The sequence below is a fragment of the Leguminivora glycinivorella genome, chromosome 17 (assembly GCF_023078275.1).
Source record: "Leguminivora glycinivorella isolate SPB_JAAS2020 chromosome 17, LegGlyc_1.1, whole genome shotgun sequence".
NCBI lineage: Eukaryota > Metazoa > Arthropoda > Insecta > Lepidoptera > Tortricidae > Leguminivora > Leguminivora glycinivorella.
Genome location: NC_062987.1, coordinates 3892186 through 3915688, shown reverse-complemented (window position 1 = coordinate 3915688; position 23503 = coordinate 3892186). Strand labels below are relative to the sequence as shown.

The window sequence follows — 23503 nt, the reverse complement described above, 5'->3', positions numbered from 1 at the left end:
GACAAATTTAGGAACGTGACGAAAAACGAACGAGTTGACCCAAGAGTAAGGTTTTTTGTGAAAATTAATAAATAATAATTATGAAATAAAACTATGGAAACGGATTAAATCGCGTATAATGAATTTAAAACCTCCTCTACAAAGCGCGGGAGTGTACAGGCTAGACTGTGAGTGCGGCCTGTCATATGTGGGACAGACGAAACGAAGCATTTCCACACGGGTGAAGGAACACATAGCGGATGTCAAGCACCGTCGGCAAAGGTCTGCAGTCTCTGAACATGTCATGGATAAAGTCAATCATGCTATAAAGTTTGACAAGCCTCTGGTTCTCGCTAAGGAGAAGCGATATATACCCAGAATGTTGCGAGAGGCCATTGAGATCAAGAAATATCCAAACTTTAATAGAGAGGATGGCTTTACTTTATCACCGGCTTGGGATCCAGTAGTACATCTGATAATGGAACAAGCACGACGAAGGCTGTGAGGCATTTGTGTTGTATGGTGTTGGACATTTCCAGTTTGTTTCTTTGTCAATTTTGTGTAGATTAATTGTTTAATTATTTTTTAACAGAGTAATGGTAAATTTTTTGAATATTGTATAACTAGCTTTATTAATAGTGTGTGAACCTGCCTTAGAAATCTATATTATTTGTGGTCATGGTTCGTTAATATTTCTTGTAAGTGGGTAGCTTTTGCACATTTTAATTTTTCCTCAGTCACCCGTTGACCACGAACGCTGTAAAGAGTTCGAAACGTCGGGATGTATTTTAAATTCATTATACGCGATTTAATCCGTTTCCATAGTTTTATTTCATGAGTAACTATCGCGGTAACCGAAGACAATATTAAATAATAATTATTTAAATGAACAACTGCGATAGATGCAGATAACGAAATATCAATCGTTCTCTATCTGCCTTGTCGTCAGTTTCTGAATTAAGTGAGGTTGGAGTCTTGACTAGGGACTCGGTATCGCATTTCGCAGACGAAAAATCGCTCGTTATATGACACGTTCAGCGACGACGATGCGTAAGCGTCTACTAACATTACTAACGAACGATTCTTGATCGGCTAGAGCCCGATTCCCCGTCGATAGGTTTGGAGAAACCCTTAGGAATAATAAGTTGCGTTCGCAAATTGTAGGTCAAATAAACCAATTCTAGCAAAAAATTATCATTACGATTCGATGTAGCATTCGATTGTAGAAACATAGTCACTTTAAACATAATTAGGCATAATATGTAGTTCTATCCAATAAGCTAAGGCAAGATACGGCAATACAATTTTTACATTCGTTGCTAATAATTTCGATTTCGGTCAACTTTTGAGGTACTTTTCATTGCCAGTTTAGAGCCAAAATGAAGACATTCCATGCCTAATAAACAATAATATACATTGAGTTGTATAGAAATTATAGAGTGCCAGATGGAATTGGGCTAGTCACTGCATGCACCACGTGATTTTTACCATCAGGGGTGAGCTTCTTGTGTACAAGTTTTTTTCTAAGTTAATACTCGTATTCTTAGTTCGGACGGTAAAAATTCAACTCGCATGCAGTGATTGCAGTGACTCTTAAATTACTTGTACAAGAATGAAATTGTATCCAAATTTAAATTTCGATAAAATTAATGACAACCTTTCAACATTGAAAATACTTAATCTCTAACACTTTTATGAATTTAGTAGGTACCGTTTAAGTCTTGCCTCGAGTTAAACTGATCTATAACGGTCAAGATTACTTACTTACAACTAAATATCGTTATACAATAAGTATCTAAGTGCTGGGACTTTTTACAACGCCTATAATAACACAAGCTACACACATAAATACCTAACTAAATGTATTGCACGAAAAATAGGGATTTAGTTAAATACGCTTAATAATTTACATAATTACACTTAACGCGTTTGAACGTAACGGTCTTTCAAATTCACCAATCACAATGTTTGGTAGTCAACCAATCAGCGCACGTCGACCAATCACAGAGTAGGAATGTAACGATGTTTTTAAATTCCACTAATCACGAGTGTTCTTAACCGATGAGCGCGCGCGTTCGACCAATCCCGGGGTTGGAATGTAGAGGTCAGTAGAGGGAGGGAGGGGCGTGCGGGTCGAGCGGGGGCGGCTCGGTGCCGACGTCGATGTCGACGGGGCCGTCGTCGTCCTGCGGCGTGCTGGGCGTCCGCGCTAGACCTCGGACCTGGAACAGAAAACATCAAGATCTTGAAATGACAATACAAAGTTGCATCTAATTGGAGCAAGGGATTGCCTAAATTGTTACCCCCTTATTCATAAACGTACTCTGAAGTAAAGCCGGTAATGTTCGTTTGTCCTTTTCTATTACACTAATATGTCGGAAAGGGACAAACGAACTTTATCGGCTTGATAATTTTAGAGTAAGTTTATGAATAAAGGGAGGAAGGGGATTTATAGAAGGAATGCCTCGAGGTTTCATCTGGAAATGCCCACCCTGAAGAGGAAGCACCACTGGAAGCAGTCATGCTGATTCACTCTTTACGAGTGTGCACTGTCCATCAAGAGGTTTTATTTCGGACTAATAATGGTCCTTTGATTACAATTTTCAAAATCTTACCTGAAGCAGGATATTGTTGGAGAGGATCCTGGCCTGGTGCTCTTGCGCCTTGGCTCGCAGACAGGCGATACTATTGTTCCTGAAGGCCTCAGGGTCCTCGTAGGAGGTGCCCTCTGGTGACGCGCGGCCTTTGGCAGAGGAGGAGGCGGTGGTGCTGCTGGCAGGGGAGCTCTGCGCCTGAAGATTTATATGGAAACAAAGTTAAACATTGTGTAAGTGTGATCATTTGATGAAGCTTTGTGTTTTCATGGAGACAAACACCCATGAAATGAAAGAGAACGAAAAATTGGCAATCAAGACACTCGTCTTCTAGTTACTTAGCGTATACACCCTGTTTTTATTGAATTCCGTTAACTTTAAGGGAAGATTCATTACATCAAATACAATTAATTTCTCTAAGAAACTAGCGTCTTAACTCTTGCGGTTATCGAGTTATTAAAAAAATAAAGATAATTGCTGAACACCAATTCCTAATGTTATTTGTTTTGACATGTGCCGTCAATCACTTGACACTAACTTGAATGTAATTTTTAAGGGTCTCCCACACTAATAAATTCATTTATTATGTATGAAAATGATAAAAAAAATTTTTGCGAATTTAACTAAAAGTGATATACAGGGTGGTTCAGATATGCAAAGGCGAGAGGAGACTAAGAAAACCTGCAAGAGTCAAATAGCCCACCAAATTGTGTGCTACTCTGCGGCGGCGCCACCTTAATGAAATTCAACTAATTATATGTTAAAATGATGTTCGTAAGACGTACAGTATGTACGTGTAATGTTATGACTGTACCTATAGCGGGAAATGAAATAATGGGCTTTTAATGTGGCGCGTGTGTAATGTGAGCATGCTCTGCAGCGGCGCCACTCAGTTCTCATAGATAGAAATTACATCATCTACTTTTTTCTTATGGAAATTAATATACCAATGCTGTTTATTATGTACGTATGGAAAAATCACTATAACTTAGTAAATTTATGTACTTTCAGTAATTCCGCATTCCGCCTGAACGGTATGAGATAGTATGTAAGGAGGTGTACCTACGGGTAAGCGAGAGGGAGATATATTCCTTCCCGCGCTTCCGCGCTCGGCGCGATTTGCTCTGGGTTTCAATAATTATTATTAAATTTATGCCCCTGTTGTACACTCTGCTTTTCACTTCGATTGCGAGGAATTAATTATATTTTTCTCGGCAATTTACACTACGAAATTGTCGTAAAGCGAAAGAACATAATACATAACCAACTCCCGCCAACTTTTTTTTTCAACATGTAATCAGAGTTTCAGACGCTTGGTTTTTTGCCAAGTCAAAAATTTTTTTAACGATAGGTAATCGAATCCTATTTTATTTGATTTACTGAATTTAATGACAGAAAATACGGAATTCTAATAAATTGTAGCAAAAATAAAATTGTGCAATGTTTTAACTGTTTGTCTCTTGAGACCGATTTCCTTAGTCTTAAAATAAAATAAAATAGTCTTAACAGACAGTCTTAAAATTCATAACTTGATAAAATCATAATCAGTACAGAATTCAGATCGAGTGCACGGATTTCCATACAATTTCGCGACTGTCCACACACACTCTTGTTTTTTTATGATTATGAATTTTAAGACTGTCTGTTGCCGGCCTTAGAAGAAAATTTAGCACGCTTCATTATCAGTTTAATATGTAACTATTTACACAACAAAACAATATTTTTATTAAACTGTAGGGACCAAGGTAATATGAAGAACAGCCAAGTAAACGCAACGTATTTAACCAGTCACTTAATTGTTAGATGAAAAAGTTGTATTTTAATTTTTTTTAAACGAAGTATTAATTATGTATAACAAATAAATTTCGTTTTCACTTCTCATGCTTGAAAAGTGCACCTTTATGTAGTTTAGTTATAAAAAGGACTTGTAGTTTCATGTAAACGTTTTGGTGTTAAACTGTAGGTTTATATTGAAATTAAATAAATGAAATGAAATGTAGTGCGAAGACGACATAAAATCGCATTTTATGTTCTAGAGCATAAAGTACAATTTTCTTCTAAGGCCGGCAACAGACAGTCTTAAAATTCATAATCTTAATTGGACAGTGTTATGGAATAAGCGATCAAGCGACAGTTAGTTGAAATCGAGAAAATGAGCTAGAAAGATTTGAAATTTGAATCAGTTGTTGTAAGTTCATTTATAAAGCAAAAAAGTTAATTTTGACATTGAACCTATAAAAGTGTTCATAATTTAAATTGATAACAAAAAATAACACCATACCTATTCAAGTTTCGAAGTTATTAACGTTTTTCCGCTTGATTCTTTATTGAACTAATACTGCGATGAGGTTAATTTATTTCGCCGTAGCGTACTATGAGACATATTTTGTCGCTTGATTCTTTAATGCAAATTGTTAGAGGTAAAGTGAATACTGGAATAAAATAAAATTCCATATATTTGAGTAAATAGTGCTATTGTAAATAAATTAACAACAATGTTTTCCTCTACAATGATTAGGACTAATCCGTCTAACAATTTAGTTTTGTTCTGCAATCAACTTTTTTTAATAAATGTCAAAAAAATCAGCATATATGGCAAAATTGGCGTTGTAACTAATAATAATTCATTAGTACTAGCCAGGATTACACACATAAGATATTATGATATAACAAAACCTCTTGATACTTAGTTCTCATTAAGCGAAATATCCTGCAATTTCAAATATGTAACAACGAATTAAACGACACCAATAGGGCGGTTAAATCGATATTGCGTTTATAAATCATCAAAACTTTAAACCAAAACGAATTAATAACATCTTTATGGCGTTTAACTCGATTTTGCGATTTAGAATATACGCTTATTATAATTTGTAAAAGTAAATTTGGCGTTCAATTCGTTTTTACGTAACGACTTAGTACACAGGGCCATACAAATTTTAACGTGTCGCTTGATTCTACCCCTTAAAATAAGGCTGTAAGCATGATTTTTCAACAAAGAAATAATCAATACTATAGATTATCACATTTATATCCGAACTGCATTCATAACTTTTTTTTCGGATTTTGGCGCTTAGTTCGCTATTCCATAACACCGTCCAATTAAAAGAGTGTGTGTGTGGACAGTCGCGAAATTGTATGGAACTCCGTGCACTCGATCTGATTTTTGTACTGATTATGATTTTATCAAATTATGAATTTTAAGACTGTCTGTTGACGGCCTAAGACTAAAGAAATCGGTCTCAAGAGACAAACAGTTAAAAAATATTGCACAATTTTACTTTTGCTACAATTTATTAGAATTTCGTATTTTCTTTCATTAAATTTAGTAAATCAAATAAAATAAGATTCGATTACTTATTGTTAAAAAATTTTTTGACTTGGCAAAAAACCAAGCGTCTGAAACTCTGATTATATATTGAAAAAAGTTGGCGGGAGTTGGTTATGTATTATGTTCTTTCGCTTTACGACAATTTCGTGGTGTAAATTGCCGAGAAAAATATAATTAATTCCTCGCAATCGAAGTGAAAAGCAGAGTGTACAACAGGGGCATCAATTTAATAATAATTATTGAAACCCAGAGCAAATCGCGCCGAGCGCGGAATCGCGGGAAGGAATATATCTCCCTCTCGCTTACCCGTAGGTACACCTCCTTACATACTATCTCATACCGTTCAGGCGGAATGCGGAATTACTGAAAGTACATAAATTTACTAAGTTATAGTGATTTTTTCCATACGTACATAATAAACAGCATTGGTACATCAATTTCCATAAGAAAAAAGTAGATGATGTAATTTCTATCTATGAGAACTGATACACTGAACACAATAAAAGCCCATTATTTCATTTCCCGCTATAGGTACAGTCATAACATTACACGTACATACTGTACGTCTTACGAACATCATTTTAACATATAATTAGTTGAATTTCATTAAGGTGGCGCCGCTGCAGAGTAGCACACACCAAATTCCATACGGATCCATATACTTGTTATATCTCCGATCCGCTGGAGTGTCAATGCTAATGGTCGTTTCTCTCCTGACCCCGACAATAGGCTAGTTTCCTACTAGTCAAATCAGCTTCTTTTTAAGAACTGTCAAAACGATTTGCTAATATGGAATTACTATGAAATATTGAGGAGTGACGTCACGGTCACATGTACTTTATATGTTTCTCTTTGATTTATTAAATATAAATTATGTTTAAACATAACTATTGTCCATATTTTTCTTCTAATTAGGTGGTGCTTTACTTCGTGCACTGCATAAAATATTTTATATTAACTATAGGAAACTAGCCTATTGCAAACTCAGTAGAATGGCATAATTTGCTTTGTTTGATAATTATAGTTACCTGCGCATCATGGTTGTCGTGATGTTCATGTGGCGAGGCGGAGTGCGGGCGATCACCTTCAGCCTCCGAGCCTTCACGCTCTGACCCTGACTCCTTCAGGTGATGGGCCGCCTCCAGCGACTTTCGGTGCATGCCTGAAACAAATATAACAAGCTATTAATGATTGGAGGTAGGGAATGTAGGGATCATCGAAAAGGACTAAGGTTGCCATGTAGAGAAACATACTGACTGATAATCACATATAACTAAGCCTTTATTTCTAAACACTTCGCACCGCCGCTGCATTGTACAGTCAGCTGCAGAGAAAAGTAGAACCCTCCTGTATACAAATTTATATGCAGGTGGGTCTACTTTTCTCTGCAGCTGACTGTACCACTACGATACGTTGTAGCATAAGTAATAACCTTCCTTTTCCCTGCATGAGGGTTGAAGGTCTGATATTCCTAATCGTTTTCAATCTATGACAAAAACTTGCACTGGCAAAAGAAATCGATTACATGGTACAAATTCGGTTAAATAACTATACATATTCTATACATTCGGGTATCTTGACTTGAGTCCCGTATTACAAGCAACCCCAAAGTTATAACAAATATTTTATCTTTATTCCCTCACAAAACGATATTAAAACATTCTCAGGACGGATATTCTTACCCTCAGCATCGTAAATGGTCATAAAAAGTTAAGTAACTTGATTTGCCACAACCGCGGGAGCCAAATTAAATTACTTACGGCAAAATGAAATCGTAGCTCGTGCTACTGTCTCGGTAAATATTCATATTTAAGCGGTAACTACAAATTATGGTAAATAAACAACAGTATATCATTAAAAATGACTTGTTTGTCGTTCATCACTTTTGGCGCTTTTAAGTTTTTGAAACTAACATAATTTGTGTTTATCGCTAAAGTGATAGTTACAATTAGAAACGTTCATCTAGATTTTAATAAATAGTACCTATTGTATATTTTTTATCTTTTCAATAACATAGAAGTTTTCGATTTATTGAAAACTAGCTTTTGCCCGCGGCCTCGTTTGCGTTAAATTCGAAAATTTATGCTCTGAATGCTCCATACAAATTTCCACTTTTTGCGGAAATCCTTGTTAATACAAAACCCCCCAACCCCCCATTGTTGTACCTAATTATTTACAAATATTCCAAAACTCCCAAACGCAGCATTTTCTCACAGACATGTAAAATATCAAAATAATGATTCTCGGATACAGGATGGCCAGTTGGCCACTCTCTATTTTTATCTGGATTTTAATGGATGGTTGTGCTTGTATGACGTCATATATGCTCCTACTTGATTTTGATTGGCATGAAACAACTTGAAAGTAATAAATCTGTATCTGAACTAAAGTAAATACAAAATGACATGATTAAATATACCCCACAACATTACGCCTAATGGCAGCTAAAAGCGAACATACGCATAGTATGCATCTTGAAGGCTCGCTGACTACATCGTCCCACAATGTCATGTAAGCGGGATAATAAAGCGGATCATTCATTATGCGGATCGTAAATGCATCGCGACGCGATGTGGATGGTAATCGCGTTACTTCACTCCTGGTAGCTAGAGCGGGTGTCAGTTTAGATAAAGATGAGTAGGTACATATTTACTATTCGGACATTGTTATATGTTAATAGTACATTACATCAAGGCCGGGAAATCAGGATTTTGCGGCCAAGTGGGAAATTGGGAATCCGTTTTCACGCCGAGGCATTTATAGTGCTTTTCACAAACATGCATTGAAAAAAAGTTACTTTGCAATGGTCAGGATCTCAGAAGTGTGAAGAATAGACAAGTGGGATAAATGTTGCCATGAGTAATTAATTGAGCATGACCATATCGAGCGAGATATTCTATAATCAGGCGAATCCGTCTGACGTTATGCCGTCTAACATTATGACGTCTAAAGGATATCATTAAAATACCTGTAACTGTATTGGCGTACGATAAATTATTATGACGTCCATATGACGCCAGTGTCAGTTTGGGCCTTGACGTTTACACCTTAGTCCGAGAGGATAGATCATCTTTCTCGTCGGCAAAGGAAGTCGCAGTCAAAGTCTACCTATTTCTATTTGTAAAGTCCTGCATGCATTTCAGACTTGTCCTACATGCACTGGCGTCACCGACACGAGGCGTGCCCGACGTGACTTGACGCCAAACTGCTGCTTCAGTCTTACATGAAATATGCAGCTCAGCAGTTCATCATACAAATATTTTAATGTCGCGGGTTACAAGGAACCTAGATTCTTGGGTCGTTATTGTAGAAGATATGGAGCATTAATTTGAATTGACTTTACTTTAGAGTGAACAGGCATCTTCTGGGCGAGTTCACTCCATCGTAGGCCACGTCTTTGCCTTTGGCTAGTCTGTGGCCAAGAGTAAGCCCATTTATTATAAATAATATAAAAAAAATACTTGAATGTTTCTACAATTTTGATATTATTATTTTTACTATTAGTAAGCTGTCTCATCATCATCATCATTTCAGCCATTAATCGCCCACTGCTGAGCATAGGCCTCTCTTCGTGTACGCCACTTATCCCGGTCCTGGGCTAATCTCATCCAGAAGTGCCTCGCAGTTTTTCAAATGTTGTCCACCCAACGATCCAACGGATGCCAGGCGCTTCTTACATCCGATAGCGTGGCCGCTATCATCACCATTCGGTCCCATTTTTAAAAATGTTTTAAAATTAAACCCTTTTCAATTATGAACCTTTAGTTAAAATTCTAGAAGTGGCTTCTTGAGCGTTGTGAGGTTTTCAAGGCGCAAAGCTTAAACAAACTTTGCCACCGAGTGAAACATAAAATTGTTCACCACACCAACATGAATAAAACAGTAATTTTAAAACAACAAACAAAACCAAATCCATCAGTTCCAGCTAGTTTAAGACATCAAGTAAAAATTTGTATGAAATTACTTTGCACTCTTGTGGACAAAATGCAATATTGCTATCTGTTTCAGAAGAATCAAGAGAGTTTTTAATAGTTGGTGTGGTGAAAAGTCTGTTCGGTCAGGTCTGGCCCCGTAGCCGAATGGCATTTCTGCGACGCGAAACGAAAACGAAACGCCGCGAAATGTAGTCTGGCTCTGTCGCGCCAATACGCAAGAGCGATAGAGATAGATGATAGACGAGCGTTTCGTTTCGTGAGCGTTTGTGCCATTCGGCTTCGCACCCTGATATGTTCGGTAAGAGGATAATAATGCCCAGAAAATTGCTCCTATTATTGGGAGTAAAAATAATATTATCTTCTACAACTGATGGTGGTTTAGATATAAAAGATTTAAAGAGATAAAAAGTTAATATAAGATTAATACACTAAGGCATACTTGCACCAATCACTTAACTCAGGGTTAGTGGGCTGTCATCTGTCACATTCCATATAAAGTGGTGGGTTAACCCTCCATTTTCTTTGGTGCAAGTGGCCCTAAATGTGAAACACTTTTATAAATTAAACCGCTTTTGTTTCACTTGAAATAATATAAAACGATCTTCTTTCGTGGAGAAAAACTCCTTCATATCTTTTAATTCTCTTAGTAGAATGTTATAGTTTAGAACCATCGTTACACATTTGTCATGATACCAGTCTCTCCTACATGAATTTAGGATCCATTACTCCTTGATACGGTAGTTTTTGTATTTTTACCTATACCGAACAATATGTTTCAGAATAAGGTAAATTCTGTGGACAATGCACCATTAATTTATCACATTTGAATCTCAAGGTTAGGGCGCAGTTTAATGATTAGTGTTTGAATACAGTGTCAGTGGAAATCAGATTGCCTTTGGCTAGTCTGTGGCCAAGGGTTAGCCCATTTATAATTAATAATATATGTAAGAAAAAGCGTAGGTATCCTACCGACTGCGCCATGCCAAGAGATACAGAAACAAGCATTACCGAGCATAAACTACTTTATTCACTCATAGCTTAGCCTACACACATTTTGTGACTATCATGATACCTGTATGTACAATATTAATTATTGTATGTACAATAACCGACAGGTAAATATGAAGAAAAAAAAACGCTCAAGTAAAGGAATCATCAATACGCAATATGTAAATGCAAACACGAAGATAATACAAAAATGTTTGAAATGAAAATCATAATCTATGTCATAATTGCATGTACCAGGCGAGTCTCAATCGATTGGAGTTCATCAGAGGTCAGGCGTTTTCAGGCAATTCGGACTGAAAGAAAACCGATACAGGCTGGTAAATTTATGTTATAAGCAGGTATCCACTTCAATCATGATACCAAGAGATACGTACTGAAACTATTCTACCTGAATAGATAGCTGTATATTATACATATAATGTACATTGGAATATCTAATTGAAAGTGTGTATGTCTGTTTGTTTGTCCGTCTTTCACGGCAAAACGGAGCGACGAATTAGTGGAGATAGTTGAAGGGATGGAAAGTGACATAGGCTACTTTTTGTCTCTTTCTAACGCGAGCGAAGCCGCGGGCAAAAGCTAGTCCATACCAATATTATAAATGGGAAAGTGTGTGTGTCTGTTTGCTTGTCCGTCTTCACGGCAAAACGGATACACGAATTGACGTGATTTTTTAATTGGAGATAGTTGAAGGGTTGGAGAGTGACATACTTTTTTTGTCTCTTCCTAACGCGAGCAAAGCCGCGGGAAAAAGCTAGTATTAAATAAAAAAAATAAATAATTAAAAAATTAAAAAACACGACTGCGGTTTTAAAGCGAACTGAAAAGATGAAAATAATCTTTAGATATGCTGGTCAGTCAACTTGATTAATATAAATTAGAATAATGAGTGTTTAGTCAGGTTCATAAATAGCTAAAGCAAAAGTTAATGCTCATGGAGGATATCGTGACCGTACCTGGATATTTTATTTCCATTGCAGTCGGGGGACAATGGACAAAAGCCTGACATGAAGGTCCCCCGACTGCAATTGAAATAAAATATCCAGGTACGGTCACGATATCCTCCATGAGCATTAACTTTTGCTTTAGCTGTTTATGAACCTGACTAAACACTCATTATTCTAATTTATATTAATCAAGTTGACTGACCAGCATATCTAAAGATTATTTTCATCTTTTCAGTTCGCTTTAAAACCGCAGTCGTGTTTTTTAATTTTTTAATTATTTATTTTATTTCTTACATTTTAGTGACCACTCAAACGAACCATAATTAATATTGTCTTCGGTTACCGCGATAGTTACTCATGAAATAAAACTATGGAAACGGATTAAATCGCGTATAATGAATTTAAAATTAATCCGTTTCCATAGTTTTATTTCATGAACCATAATTATTTTATTTAGGTCATGGTGTTGGTTCTTGATATTTTAGCATGAAACGTGTAGGTAACTTTATTTAACGGCATTCGCTTTTAGACACTTGTACTTTTGTTGTGTGCTTTAAGCACTGACAACATACCTATTGCATAGCCATAACTCGAGTACGGAGTACAGAGAGAATGGCACACCGTAACAACAACACTCTTTCTCTGCATCCCCACATAAACAGATCCTTCACTTGCCCGCAAAACTACAAATACTTACGCTTTTTTTAACTAATGCTAATGATTTACCACGTAAAACTCAGCAGAATAGTAGTGACGCAGCCCTGGCCCGACGTTGGACCGCGTACAAGCCTCACTCGTTTCTAACTATGAGGGCCTTCAACCACGTGCGTCGGGCTTCGTCCGACTCTATGTATGAGGGTGCCTTGGGCGCCGGCCTTCAACCGAGTGCGTCAGGCTTCGCCCAACTCTATATGTGTCGCTTAACTTCAAACCTGGGTAAATCCATTTTGCTTTAAGGTTGAATATATAAAAAATATAATATGATCTGAAAGATAATCAACCTTATAGCAGAATGGATTTACCCAGTTTTGAAGTTAAGCGACACATATATGAGGGCGCCTTAGGCGCCCGGCCTTCAACCGCGTGCGTCGGGTTTCGTCCGACTCTATGTATGAGGGCGCCTTGGGCGCTCGGCCTTCAACCGCGTGCGTCGGGCTTCGTCCGACTCTATGTATGAGGGCGCCTTGGGCGCCCGGCCTTCAACCGAGTGCGTCAGGCTTCGCCCAACTCTATATATGAGGGCGCCTTGGACGCCCGGCCTTCAACCGCGTGCGTCGGGCTTCGTCCGACTCTATGTATGAGGGCGCCTTGGGCGCTCGGCCTTCAACCGCGTGCGTCGGGCTTCGTCCGACTCTATCTATGAGGCCGCCTTGGGCGCCCGGCCTTCAACCGCGTGCGTCGGGCTTCGTCCGACTCTATGTATGAGGGCGCTTTGGGCGCCCGGCCTTCAACTGCGTGCGTCGGGCTTCGTCCGACTCTATGTATGAGGGCGCCTTGGGCGCCCGGCCTTCAACTGAGTGCGTCAGGCTTCGTCCAACTCTATATATGAGGGCGCCTTGGGTGCCCGGCCTTCAACCGCGTACGTCGGGCTTCGCCCGTCTCTATATATGAGGGCGCCTTGGGCGCCCGGCCTTCACCCGTGTGCGTCGGGCTTCGCCCGACTCTATGTATGAGGGCGCCTTGGGCGCCCGGCTTTTAGCCGAGTGCGTCGGGCTTCGCCCGACTCTATCTATGAGGGCGCCTTGGGCGCTCGGCCTTCAACCGCGTGCGTCGTGCGTCGTGCGTCGGGCTTCGCCCGACTCTATGTATGAGGGCGCCTTCGACCGCGTGCGTCGGGCGTCGCCTGATTCTAAGTATGAGGGCGCCTTCGGCGCCCGGCCTTGGACCGCGTGCGTCCTGCTTCGCCTGACTCTATGTATGAGGGTGCCTTCGGCGCCCGGCCATGGACCGCGTGCGTCGGGCGTCGCCTGATTCTAAGTATGAGGGCGCCTTCTTCGGCGCCCGGTCTTGGACCGCGTCCGTCGGGCTTCGCACGACTCTAAGTATGTGGGCGCCTTCCGGCCTTCGGCCTCAGGAAATTGGTCGATATGCTATCTCAGGCTTGGAATAAAGTTAAGCTAGATTAAGTTTTAACGTTTTCAACCCTATTCGCGCCATTCATAGTCTATTAACTATTAGGACCCCGAATAACACCTATTGTTATTCCGGATACCTATATTTTCTATTATCCTCTATCTAAAGTCTTCATTTGAATGTCTCATTCAATAATATTTGTTTTTATTAGATTTGTTTAAGTTACATATTTTGAAAACTCCTTATCTCTCAAAAAAAGACATAAACGCATATAATGTGTATATATTATTAATCGCCTTTAAAAGCTCTTCATTTTGATACCCCACTTGATAGGTTTGCAAAAAAAATTTTTCTAAAGTTTGCGCATTATGACGTAATACGCCCGCCATATTGAATTTTAAGTGACGTCACATATCCTATGTTCATTGGAGTGACGTAAGGATTCCAATGATACATCACTCATTGAAATCGGTTAAGGCATTCAGAAGTTATGGTGGAACAAAGAAACTCACATACATACATACTTACATACAAACATGAACGCTGAAAACAATACACTCTTTTTTTGGGGCAGTCGTGTAATAAAATAGGTATGATGTGTTGGGGTGAAATCGGAAGGTTCTATTTTAAATAATCATTCAAATAGCGAAGCATTATCAGTGAAATACCCAATATGTACAATAGTGTACCTTAAATTTGCATCCCCATATTACTCGAACAAGATTTAGCCCTGAAAATCTCTACACTAAAAACTAGCTGAAACTATTTTAGCACCCGACAAACCATGAAAGTTCCTATAAATACAAGACTATTGAATGCATCTTAATTTTTCACCACTTCATACATCTCACAGACACATCGTGTACCTACTGAAAAACCAACAAAATTTAAAATTCTCATCAGCCTGCGTACGCGGGGGCCTCGCGGCGACATCTTCCCATTTAATATCTCAGCTCAGTATTTTTACGAGATTTTTAGTGCGCGCGCCTCCTGCATACCTAATCAGGGTGTTATTTACTGCACATGTACTTTATAGTGGGACTGTACTATGATTTATAAGTGGTATATAGCGGAGGGAATTATGAATATTTAGAGCAGAGAATTGCCTGTTCGGAATGATAAATGTAGGGATGTGTCACGGCGAAAAAGTGCTGTACTGTGTATAAAGATCAAGCCCTTTTTGAAATTTCTTAAATTACTTATTATATGATAAACTTTCGTGAGATATAAAGAAATATTTATACATCGCGATATACGTGAGTACATCCGTATATTTAACTATTTCTTAAATTCTTTATGATATTTTTACAGAGTTTATCTGTGGGGCGAATTTTCATATCTACAAATTTAATTTAACTTCTCACTATGAGTTTCGATGGACCAGATTAATCTCGGTCTCCGTTTTCCTTTCCAAAACCTTTCATCCGGAGAAATGATCTGGATTTGTGATACAAGAAATAGCAAATTGTTAAAACTCTATGGAGTCCACGGACCTGACATTGACAGTTTCGTGTTTTATTGTAGACATGTTTCTGAATACCTGGATCCTAAGGAGTCATACAGGATATTAGGTAGAACAAACTCTTAACTTCCAAAGAAGTAACAGAACACGTCCATAATTTTGTATCTTTAGCAATTAACCCTCCCAAACCCCAATCACTCAACCCGCCCGTTAACTGGTCATTACCATACGATCCCGCTCAATAATGGCCTGATTTGCCCACCCATTAGCACTACAACTTTCTCCATTAGTCCCGGGACCGGGCATTTCCGCGCCCGGGCATTCCCGGGTATAAATCCTCTTGATTTACGCGCCCGGATGTAGTTGTGATCAATTAGTTTCAGGAATTTATTGTGGGCATTTAATTCTAGTTTCCGTACAATTTGGAAATACATAGGTATTAGGGACTACATACATTGAGGAGAGTACGTCGAACCAGCGTGTTTAAAATCTTAAAATTTAACTTAGTTTGGACTGAGTGTGAGTAGAGCAGATATTAAGACGATACGGTAGGGGTCAATTAAATCCTACTTTGATAACAGAACTCAGTTCGTAGAAATCTGATGTGGATGGCAATTGTGAGAATGTTGTTAGGTCCAAACCCATTAAGATAACGAGAGGTGTACCCCAGGGTTCTATTTTGGGCCCAGTTTTATTCGTTGTGTATACAAACGACCTGATAAAATTTACCACGAATGAAATACCGGACATTAATTTAGTAGTTTTTGCAGACGACACGAATGTTAACTCTAATTCGCTAGATGATCTAAATGACAAGGCAAATCGAGCGCTACAACTATTTCATCACTTTTCAGTTGCAACAAATTGAAGGTGAATTCAAGCAAGACGAGTGCAATGCTCCTTAGGTCTACGGTCAAGCAAAAGGATATGCTGGATCTTAAACTTTGTGGTAATCACATTGAAAACGTTACTAGTGTTAAGTTCCTGGGCATCCACATTGACGATCTACTTACTTGGAAAAATGAGCTTGCAAACGTAGAGGCTTCCATCAGCTCTGCTTGCTATGTTCTGCGTAGTTTACGGGACGTAGTTGATGGTAATCATTTGAAGATGGTTTATCACCTACTGGTTGAATCGAAGCTTCGCTATAGTATACAATTTTGGGGCAATAGCTATGACTATAATATGCATAAAGCCTTTGTAATACAAAAGCGAGCGATAAGAACCATAGTGCGGATTTCGCAACCTCAATCATGTAAGGAACACTTTATAAACATGAGAATACTGACCGCCCCGTGTTTGTACATCCTTTTGCTCCTTACTGACCTCTTTAAAAATCTAGGCGAATACGAGACTTCTGAAGAAAGAGAAATACGGCTAAATACCCGAAGGAAATATCTACGTGGTAAGTTGATTGCGTTGAGTTGCAGCCAAACTTAAAAGTAGTGAGCCATTGCGCATACTACCAGGGGGTACACAGCAGCTCTACAACAAACTTCCTAGTGAGTGGAGGAACATTACTAGCCTAAATATTTTTAAAAATAGATTAAAAGCCCTGTTGTTGAGGGAGTGCTTTTACTCAATTTAAGAATTTATTAATTATTTTAACGAAAATTGACTGACATAAATAATTTTAGTAATACCTAATAATAATAATAAGATTTGAAAGAAATAAAGAGAATAATAATATTCTAATTGTGATTTTTTGGCATTTGGCTTTTACTATATGTTGTAAAATTTATGCATGATAGATTAATATTTAGATGTAGTACATTCAGGCACAATTGTTATTGTTCATGAATAAATAAATAATAATTCTCCATACAAACGCTCTCGACTATTTCCTCCCTGGTTTTTGAAGATAGAGCAATGATTTTTTTAACACAGATTGTTATTATATTTATCTGTGTCGGACCGTTTTGATTTTTTTGATATTCTGCTTTTTAAAGATTCTAGAGGCAGTCAAAAATTTCCAAAAACGGCCTTTTTCATTGTGGCGCAAAAAAAGGTGTGATACTCAATATTGGTAACAATTAACCAAAAAAGCTAAACGGTCCGACATAGATTATTTCATTGTTATTCAGCTGTGTTATTCAGATTCTCAAATTTCGTCCCGATTGATTAAGTTTTGAAGGAGGAAAGAGTCGAGAGCGGAACCTCGATTTTAAAGTTTTAAATATCTTTTAACTGAGTTGTTCTTAATGGACAATTTTTTTTCGATAAATCTAATTAATAACATTTGTATAGTTAACTAACATTCCCAAGTTGAAAGGGGGGCTCCTTTCCATTTTAGCATTTTCGCTACCGTATCCTCTTACTGTTTTGTAATAGTATTTTATGCAACTGGTGGTTAAAAGAGGTCAAATAAAATAAATAATTAAAAAATTAAAAAACACGACTGCGGTTTTAAAGCGAACTGAAAAGATGAAAATAATCTTTAGATATGCTGGTCAGTCAACTTGATTAATATAAATTAGAATAATGAGTGTTTAGTCAGGTTCATAAATAGCTAAAGCAAAAGTTAATGCTCATGGAGGATATCGTGACCGTACCTGGATATTTTATTTCCATTGCAGTCGGGGGACAATGGACAAAAGCCTGACATGAAGGTCCCCCGACTGCAATTGAAATAAAATATCCAGGTACGGTCACGATATCCTCCATGAGCATTAACTTTTGCTTTAGCTGTTTATGAACCTGACTAAACACTCATTATTCTAATTTATATTAATCAAGTTGACTGACCAGCATATCTAAAGATTATTTTCATCTTTTCAGTTCGCTTTAAAACCGCAGTCGTGTTTTTTAATTTTTACACGACTGCCCCAAAAAAAGAGTGTATTGTTTTCAGCGTTCATGTTTGTATGTAAGTATGTATGTATGTGAGTTTCTTTGTTCCACCATAACTTCTGAATGCCTTAACCGATTTCAATGAGTGATGTATCATTGGAATCCTTACGTCACTCCAATGAACATAGGATATGTGACGTCACTTAAAATTCAATATGGCGGGCGTATTACGTCATAATGCGCAAACTTTAGAAAAATTTTTTTTGCAAACCTATCAAGTGGGGTATCAAAATGAAGAGCTTTTAAAGGCGATTAATAATATATACACATTATATGCGTTTATGTCTTTTTTGAGAGATAAGGAGTTTTCAAAATATGTAACTTAAACAAATCTAATAAAAACAAATATTATTGAATGAGACATTCAAATGAAGACTTTAGATAGAGGATAATAGAAAATATAGGTATCCGGAATAACAATAGGTGTTATTCGGGGTCCTAATAGTTAATAGACTATGAATGGCGCGAATAGGGTTGAAAACGTTAAAACTTAATCTAGCTTAACTTTATTCCAAGCCTGAGATAGCATATCGACCAATTTCCTGAGGCCGAAGGCCGGAAGGCGCCCACATACTTAGAGTCGTGCGAAGCCCGACGGACGCGGTCCAAGACCGGGCGCCGAAGAAGGCGCCCTCATACTTAGAATCAGGCGACGCCCGACGCACGCGGTCCATGGCCGGGCGCCGAAGGCACCCTCATACATAGAGTCAGGCGAAGCAGGACGCACGCGGTCCAAGGCCGGGCGCCGAAGGCGCCCTCATACTTAGAATCAGGCGACGCCCGACGCACGCGGTCGAAGGCGCCCTCATACATAGAGTCGGGCGAAGCCCGGCACGCACGACGCACGACGCACGCGGTTGAAGGCCGAGCGCCCAAGGCGCCCTCATAGATAGAGTCGGGCGAAGCCCGACGCACTCGGCTAAAGCCGGGCGCCCAAGGCGCCCTCATACATAGAGTCGGGCGAAGCCCGGCGCACACGGGTGAAGGCCGGGCGCCCAAGGCGCCCTCATATATAGAGACGGGCGAAGCCCGACGTACGCGGTTGAAGGCCGGGCACCCAAGGCGCCCTCATATATAGAGTTGGACGAAGCCTGACGCACTCAGTTGAAGGCCGGGCGCCCAAGGCGCCCTCATACATAGAGTCGGACGAAGCCCGACGCACGCAGTTGAAGGCCGGGCGCCCAAAGCGCCCTCATACATAGAGTCGGACGAAGCCCGACGCACGCGGTTGAAGGCCGGGCGCCCAAGGCGGCCTCATAGATAGAGTCGGACGAAGCCCGACGCACGCGGTTGAAGGCCGAGCGCCCAAGGCGCCCTCATACATAGAGTCGGACGAAGCCCGACGCACGCGGTTGAAGGCCGGGCGTCCAAGGCGCCCTCATATATAGAGTTGGGCGAAGCCTGACGCACTCGGTTGAAGGCCGGGCGCCCAAGGCGCCCTCATACATAGAGTCGGACGAAGCCCGACGCACGCGGTTGAAGGCCGAGCGCCCAAGGCGCCCTCATACATAGAGTCGGACGAAACCCGACGCACGCGGTTGAAGGCCGGGCGCCTAAGGCGCCCTCATATATGTGTCGCTTAACTTCAAAACTGGGTAAATCCATTCTGCTATAAGGTTGATTATCTTTCAGATCATATTATATTTTTTATATATTCAACCTTAAAGCAAAATGGATTTACCCAGGTTTGAAGTTAAGCGACACATATAGAGTTGGGCGAAGCCTGACGCACTCGGTTGAAGGCCGGGCGCCCAAGGCACCCTCATACATAGAGTCGGACGAAGCCCGACGCACGTGGTTGAAGGCCCTCATAGTTAGAAACGAGTGAGGCTTGTACGCGGTCCAACGTCGGGCCAGGGCTGCGTCACTACTATTCTGCTGAGTTTTACGTGGTAAATCATTAGCATTAGTTAAAAAAAGCGTAAGTATTTGTAGTTTTGCGGGCAAGTGAAGGATCTGTTTATGTGGGGATGCAGAGAAAGAGTGTTGTTGTTACGGTGTGCCATTCTCTCTGTACTCCGTACTCGAGTTATGGCTATGCAATAGGTATGTTGTCAGTGCTTAAAGCACACAACAAAAGTACAAGTGTCTAAAAGCGAATGCCGTTAAATAAAGTTACCTACACGTTTCATGCTAAAATATCAAGAACCAACACCATGACCTAAATAAAATAATTATGGTTCATGAAATAAAACTATGGAAACGGATTAATTTTAAATTCATTATACGCGATTTAATCCGTTTCCATAGTTTTATTTCATGAGTAACTATCGCGGTAACCGAAGACAATATTAATTATGGTTCGTTTGAGTGGTCACTAAAATGTAAGAAATAAAATAAATAATTAAAAAATTAAAAAACACGACTGCGGTTTTAAAGCGAACTGAAAAGATGAAAATAATCTTTAGATATGCTGGTCAGTCAACTTGATTAATATAAATTAGAATAATGAGTGTTTAGTCAGGTTCATAAACAGCTAAAGCAAAAGTTAATGCTCATGGAGGATATCGTGACCGTACCTGGATATTTTATTTCAATTGCAGTCGGGGGACCTTCATGTCAGGCTTTTGTCCATTGTCCCCCGACTGCAATGGAAATAAAATATCCAGGTACGGTCACGATATCCTCCATGAGCATTAACTTTTGCTTTAGCTATTTATGAACCTGACTAAACACTCATTATTCTAATTTATATTAATCAAGTTGACTGACCAGCATATCTAAAGATTATTTTCATCTTTTCAGTTCGCTTTAAAACCGCAGTCGTGTTTTTTAATTTTTTAATTATTTATTTTATTTAATTATTTATTTTATTTCTTACATTTTAGTGACCACTCAAACGAACCATAATTAATATTGTCTTCGGTTACCGCGATAGTTACTCATGAAATAAAACTATGGAAACGGATTAAATCGCGTATAATGAATTTAAAATTAATCCGTTTCCATAGTTTTATTTCATGAACCATAATTATTTTATTTAGGTCATGGTGTTGGTTCTTGATATTTTAGCATGAAACGTGTAGGTAACTTTATTTAACGGCATTCGCTTTTAGACACTTGTACTTTTGTTGTGTGCTTTAAGCACTGACAACATACCTATTGCATAGCCATAACTCGAGTACGGAGTACAGAGAGAATGGCACACCGTAACAACAACACTCTTTCTCTGCATCCCCACATAAACAGATCCTTCACTTGCCCGCAAAACTACAAATACTTACGCTTTTTTTAACTAATGCTAATGATTTACCACGTAAAACTCAGCAGAATAGTAGTGACGCAGCCCTGGCCCGACGTTGGACCGCGTACAAGCCTCACTCGTTTCTAACTATGAGGGCCTTCAACCACGTGCGTCGGGCTTCGTCCGACTCTATGTATGAGGGTGCCTTGGGCGCCCGGCCTTCAACCGAGTGCGTCAGGCTTCGCCCAACTCTATATGTGTCGCTTAACTTCAAACCTGGGTAAATCCATTTTGCTTTAAGGTTGAATATATAAAAAATATAATATGATCTGAAAGATAATCAACCTTATAGCAGAATGGATTTACCCAGTTTTGAAGTTAAGCGACACATATATGAGGGCGCCTTAGGCGCCCGGCCTTCAACCGCGTGCGTCGGGTTTCGTCCGACTCTATGTATGAGGGCGCCTTGGGCGCTCGGCCTTCAACCGCGTGCGTCGGGCTTCGTCCGACTCTATGTATGAGGGCGCCTTGGGCGCCCGGCCTTCAACCGAGTGCGTCAGGCTTCGCCCAACTCTATATATGAGGGCGCCTTGGACGCCCGGCCTTCAACCGCGTGCGTCGGGCTTCGTCCGACTCTATGTATGAGGGCGCCTTGGGCGCTCGGCCTTCAACCGCGTGCGTCGGGCTTCGTCCGACTCTATCTATGAGGCCGCCTTGGGCGCCCGGCCTTCAACCGCGTGCGTCGGGCTTCGTCCGACTCTATGTATGAGGGCGCTTTGGGCGCCCGGCCTTCAACTGCGTGCGTCGGGCTTCGTCCGACTCTATGTATGAGGGCGCCTTGGGCGCCCGGCCTTCAACTGAGTGCGTCAGGCTTCGTCCAACTCTATATATGAGGGCGCCTTGGGTGCCCGGCCTTCAACCGCGTACGTCGGGCTTCGCCCGTCTCTATATATGAGGGCGCCTTGGGCGCCCGGCCTTCACCCGTGTGCGCCGGGCTTCGCCCGACTCTATGTATGAGGGCGCCTTGGGCGCCCGGCTTTTAGCCGAGTGCGTCGGGCTTCGCCCGACTCTATCTATGAGGGCGCCTTGGGCGCTCGGCCTTCAACCGCGTGCGTCGTGCGTCGTGCGTCGGGCTTCGCCCGACTCTATGTATGAGGGCGCCTTCGACCGCGTGCGTCGGGCGTCGCCTGATTCTAAGTATGAGGGCGCCTTCGGCGCCCGGCCTTGGACCGCGTGCGTCCTGCTTCGCCTGACTCTATGTATGAGGGTGCCTTCGGCGCCCGGCCATGGACCGCGTGCGTCGGGCGTCGCCTGATTCTAAGTATGAGGGCGCCTTCTTCGGCGCCCGGTCTTGGACCGCGTCCGTCGGGCTTCGCACGACTCTAAGTATGTGGGCGCCTTCCGGCCTTCGGCCTCAGGAAATTGGTCGATATGCTATCTCAGGCTTGGAATAAAGTTAAGCTAGATTAAGTTTTAACGTTTTCAACCCTATTCGCGCCATTCATAGTCTATTAACTATTAGGACCCCGAATAACACCTATTGTTATTCCGGATACCTATATTTTCTATTATCCTCTATCTAAAGTCTTCATTTGAATGTCTCATTCAATAATATTTGTTTTTATTAGATTTGTTTAAGTTACATATTTTGAAAACTCCTTATCTCTCAAAAAAAGACATAAACGCATATAATGTGTATATATTATTAATCGCCTTTAAAAGCTCTTCATTTTGATACCCCACTTGATAGGTTTGCAAAAAAAATTTTTCTAAAGTTTGCGCATTATGACGTAATACGCCCGCCATATTGAATTTTAAGTGACGTCACATATCCTATGTTCATTGGAGTGACGTAAGGATTCCAATGATACATCACTCATTGAAATCGGTTAAGGCATTCAGAAGTTATGGTGGAACAAAGAAACTCACATACATACATACTTACATACAAACATGAACGCTGAAAACAATACACTCTTTTTTTGGGGCAGTCGTGTAAAAAGGTGAGTGGCGTGGGTAACAATTTGAGGCGAAGCCGAAAATTGTTAATAAAGACGCCACGAGCATTTTTTGCCTCAGTTAAACACCGTTGCATACAATACTTTTTCTACGACCAAGCACTTATTTTGAAAGAAAATTA

The 23503-nt window shown here is 40.2% G+C and overlaps 1 protein-coding gene across 4 annotated transcripts in view; it reads right to left on the bottom strand.

The window, feature by feature from the left end:
- Positions 1 to 849: 849 nt before the first annotated feature.
- The window catches only part of LOC125235232 (visual system homeobox 2-like), a 152655-nt gene continuing 130001 nt past the window's right edge, over positions 850 to 23503 (bottom strand). For all 4 annotated transcript variants that reach the window (XM_048141719.1, XM_048141720.1, XM_048141721.1 and 1 more), the window contains exons 7-9: positions 6933 to 7066; positions 2595 to 2771; positions 850 to 2201 (exon numbers count right to left, since the gene is read on the bottom strand). In XM_048141719.1, the coding sequence (XP_047997676.1) occupies positions 2085 to 2201; positions 2595 to 2771; positions 6933 to 7066 (428 nt within the window). In that variant the 3' untranslated portion in view covers positions 850 to 2084. The remainder of the gene's footprint in view (positions 2202 to 2594; positions 2772 to 6932; positions 7067 to 23503) is intronic.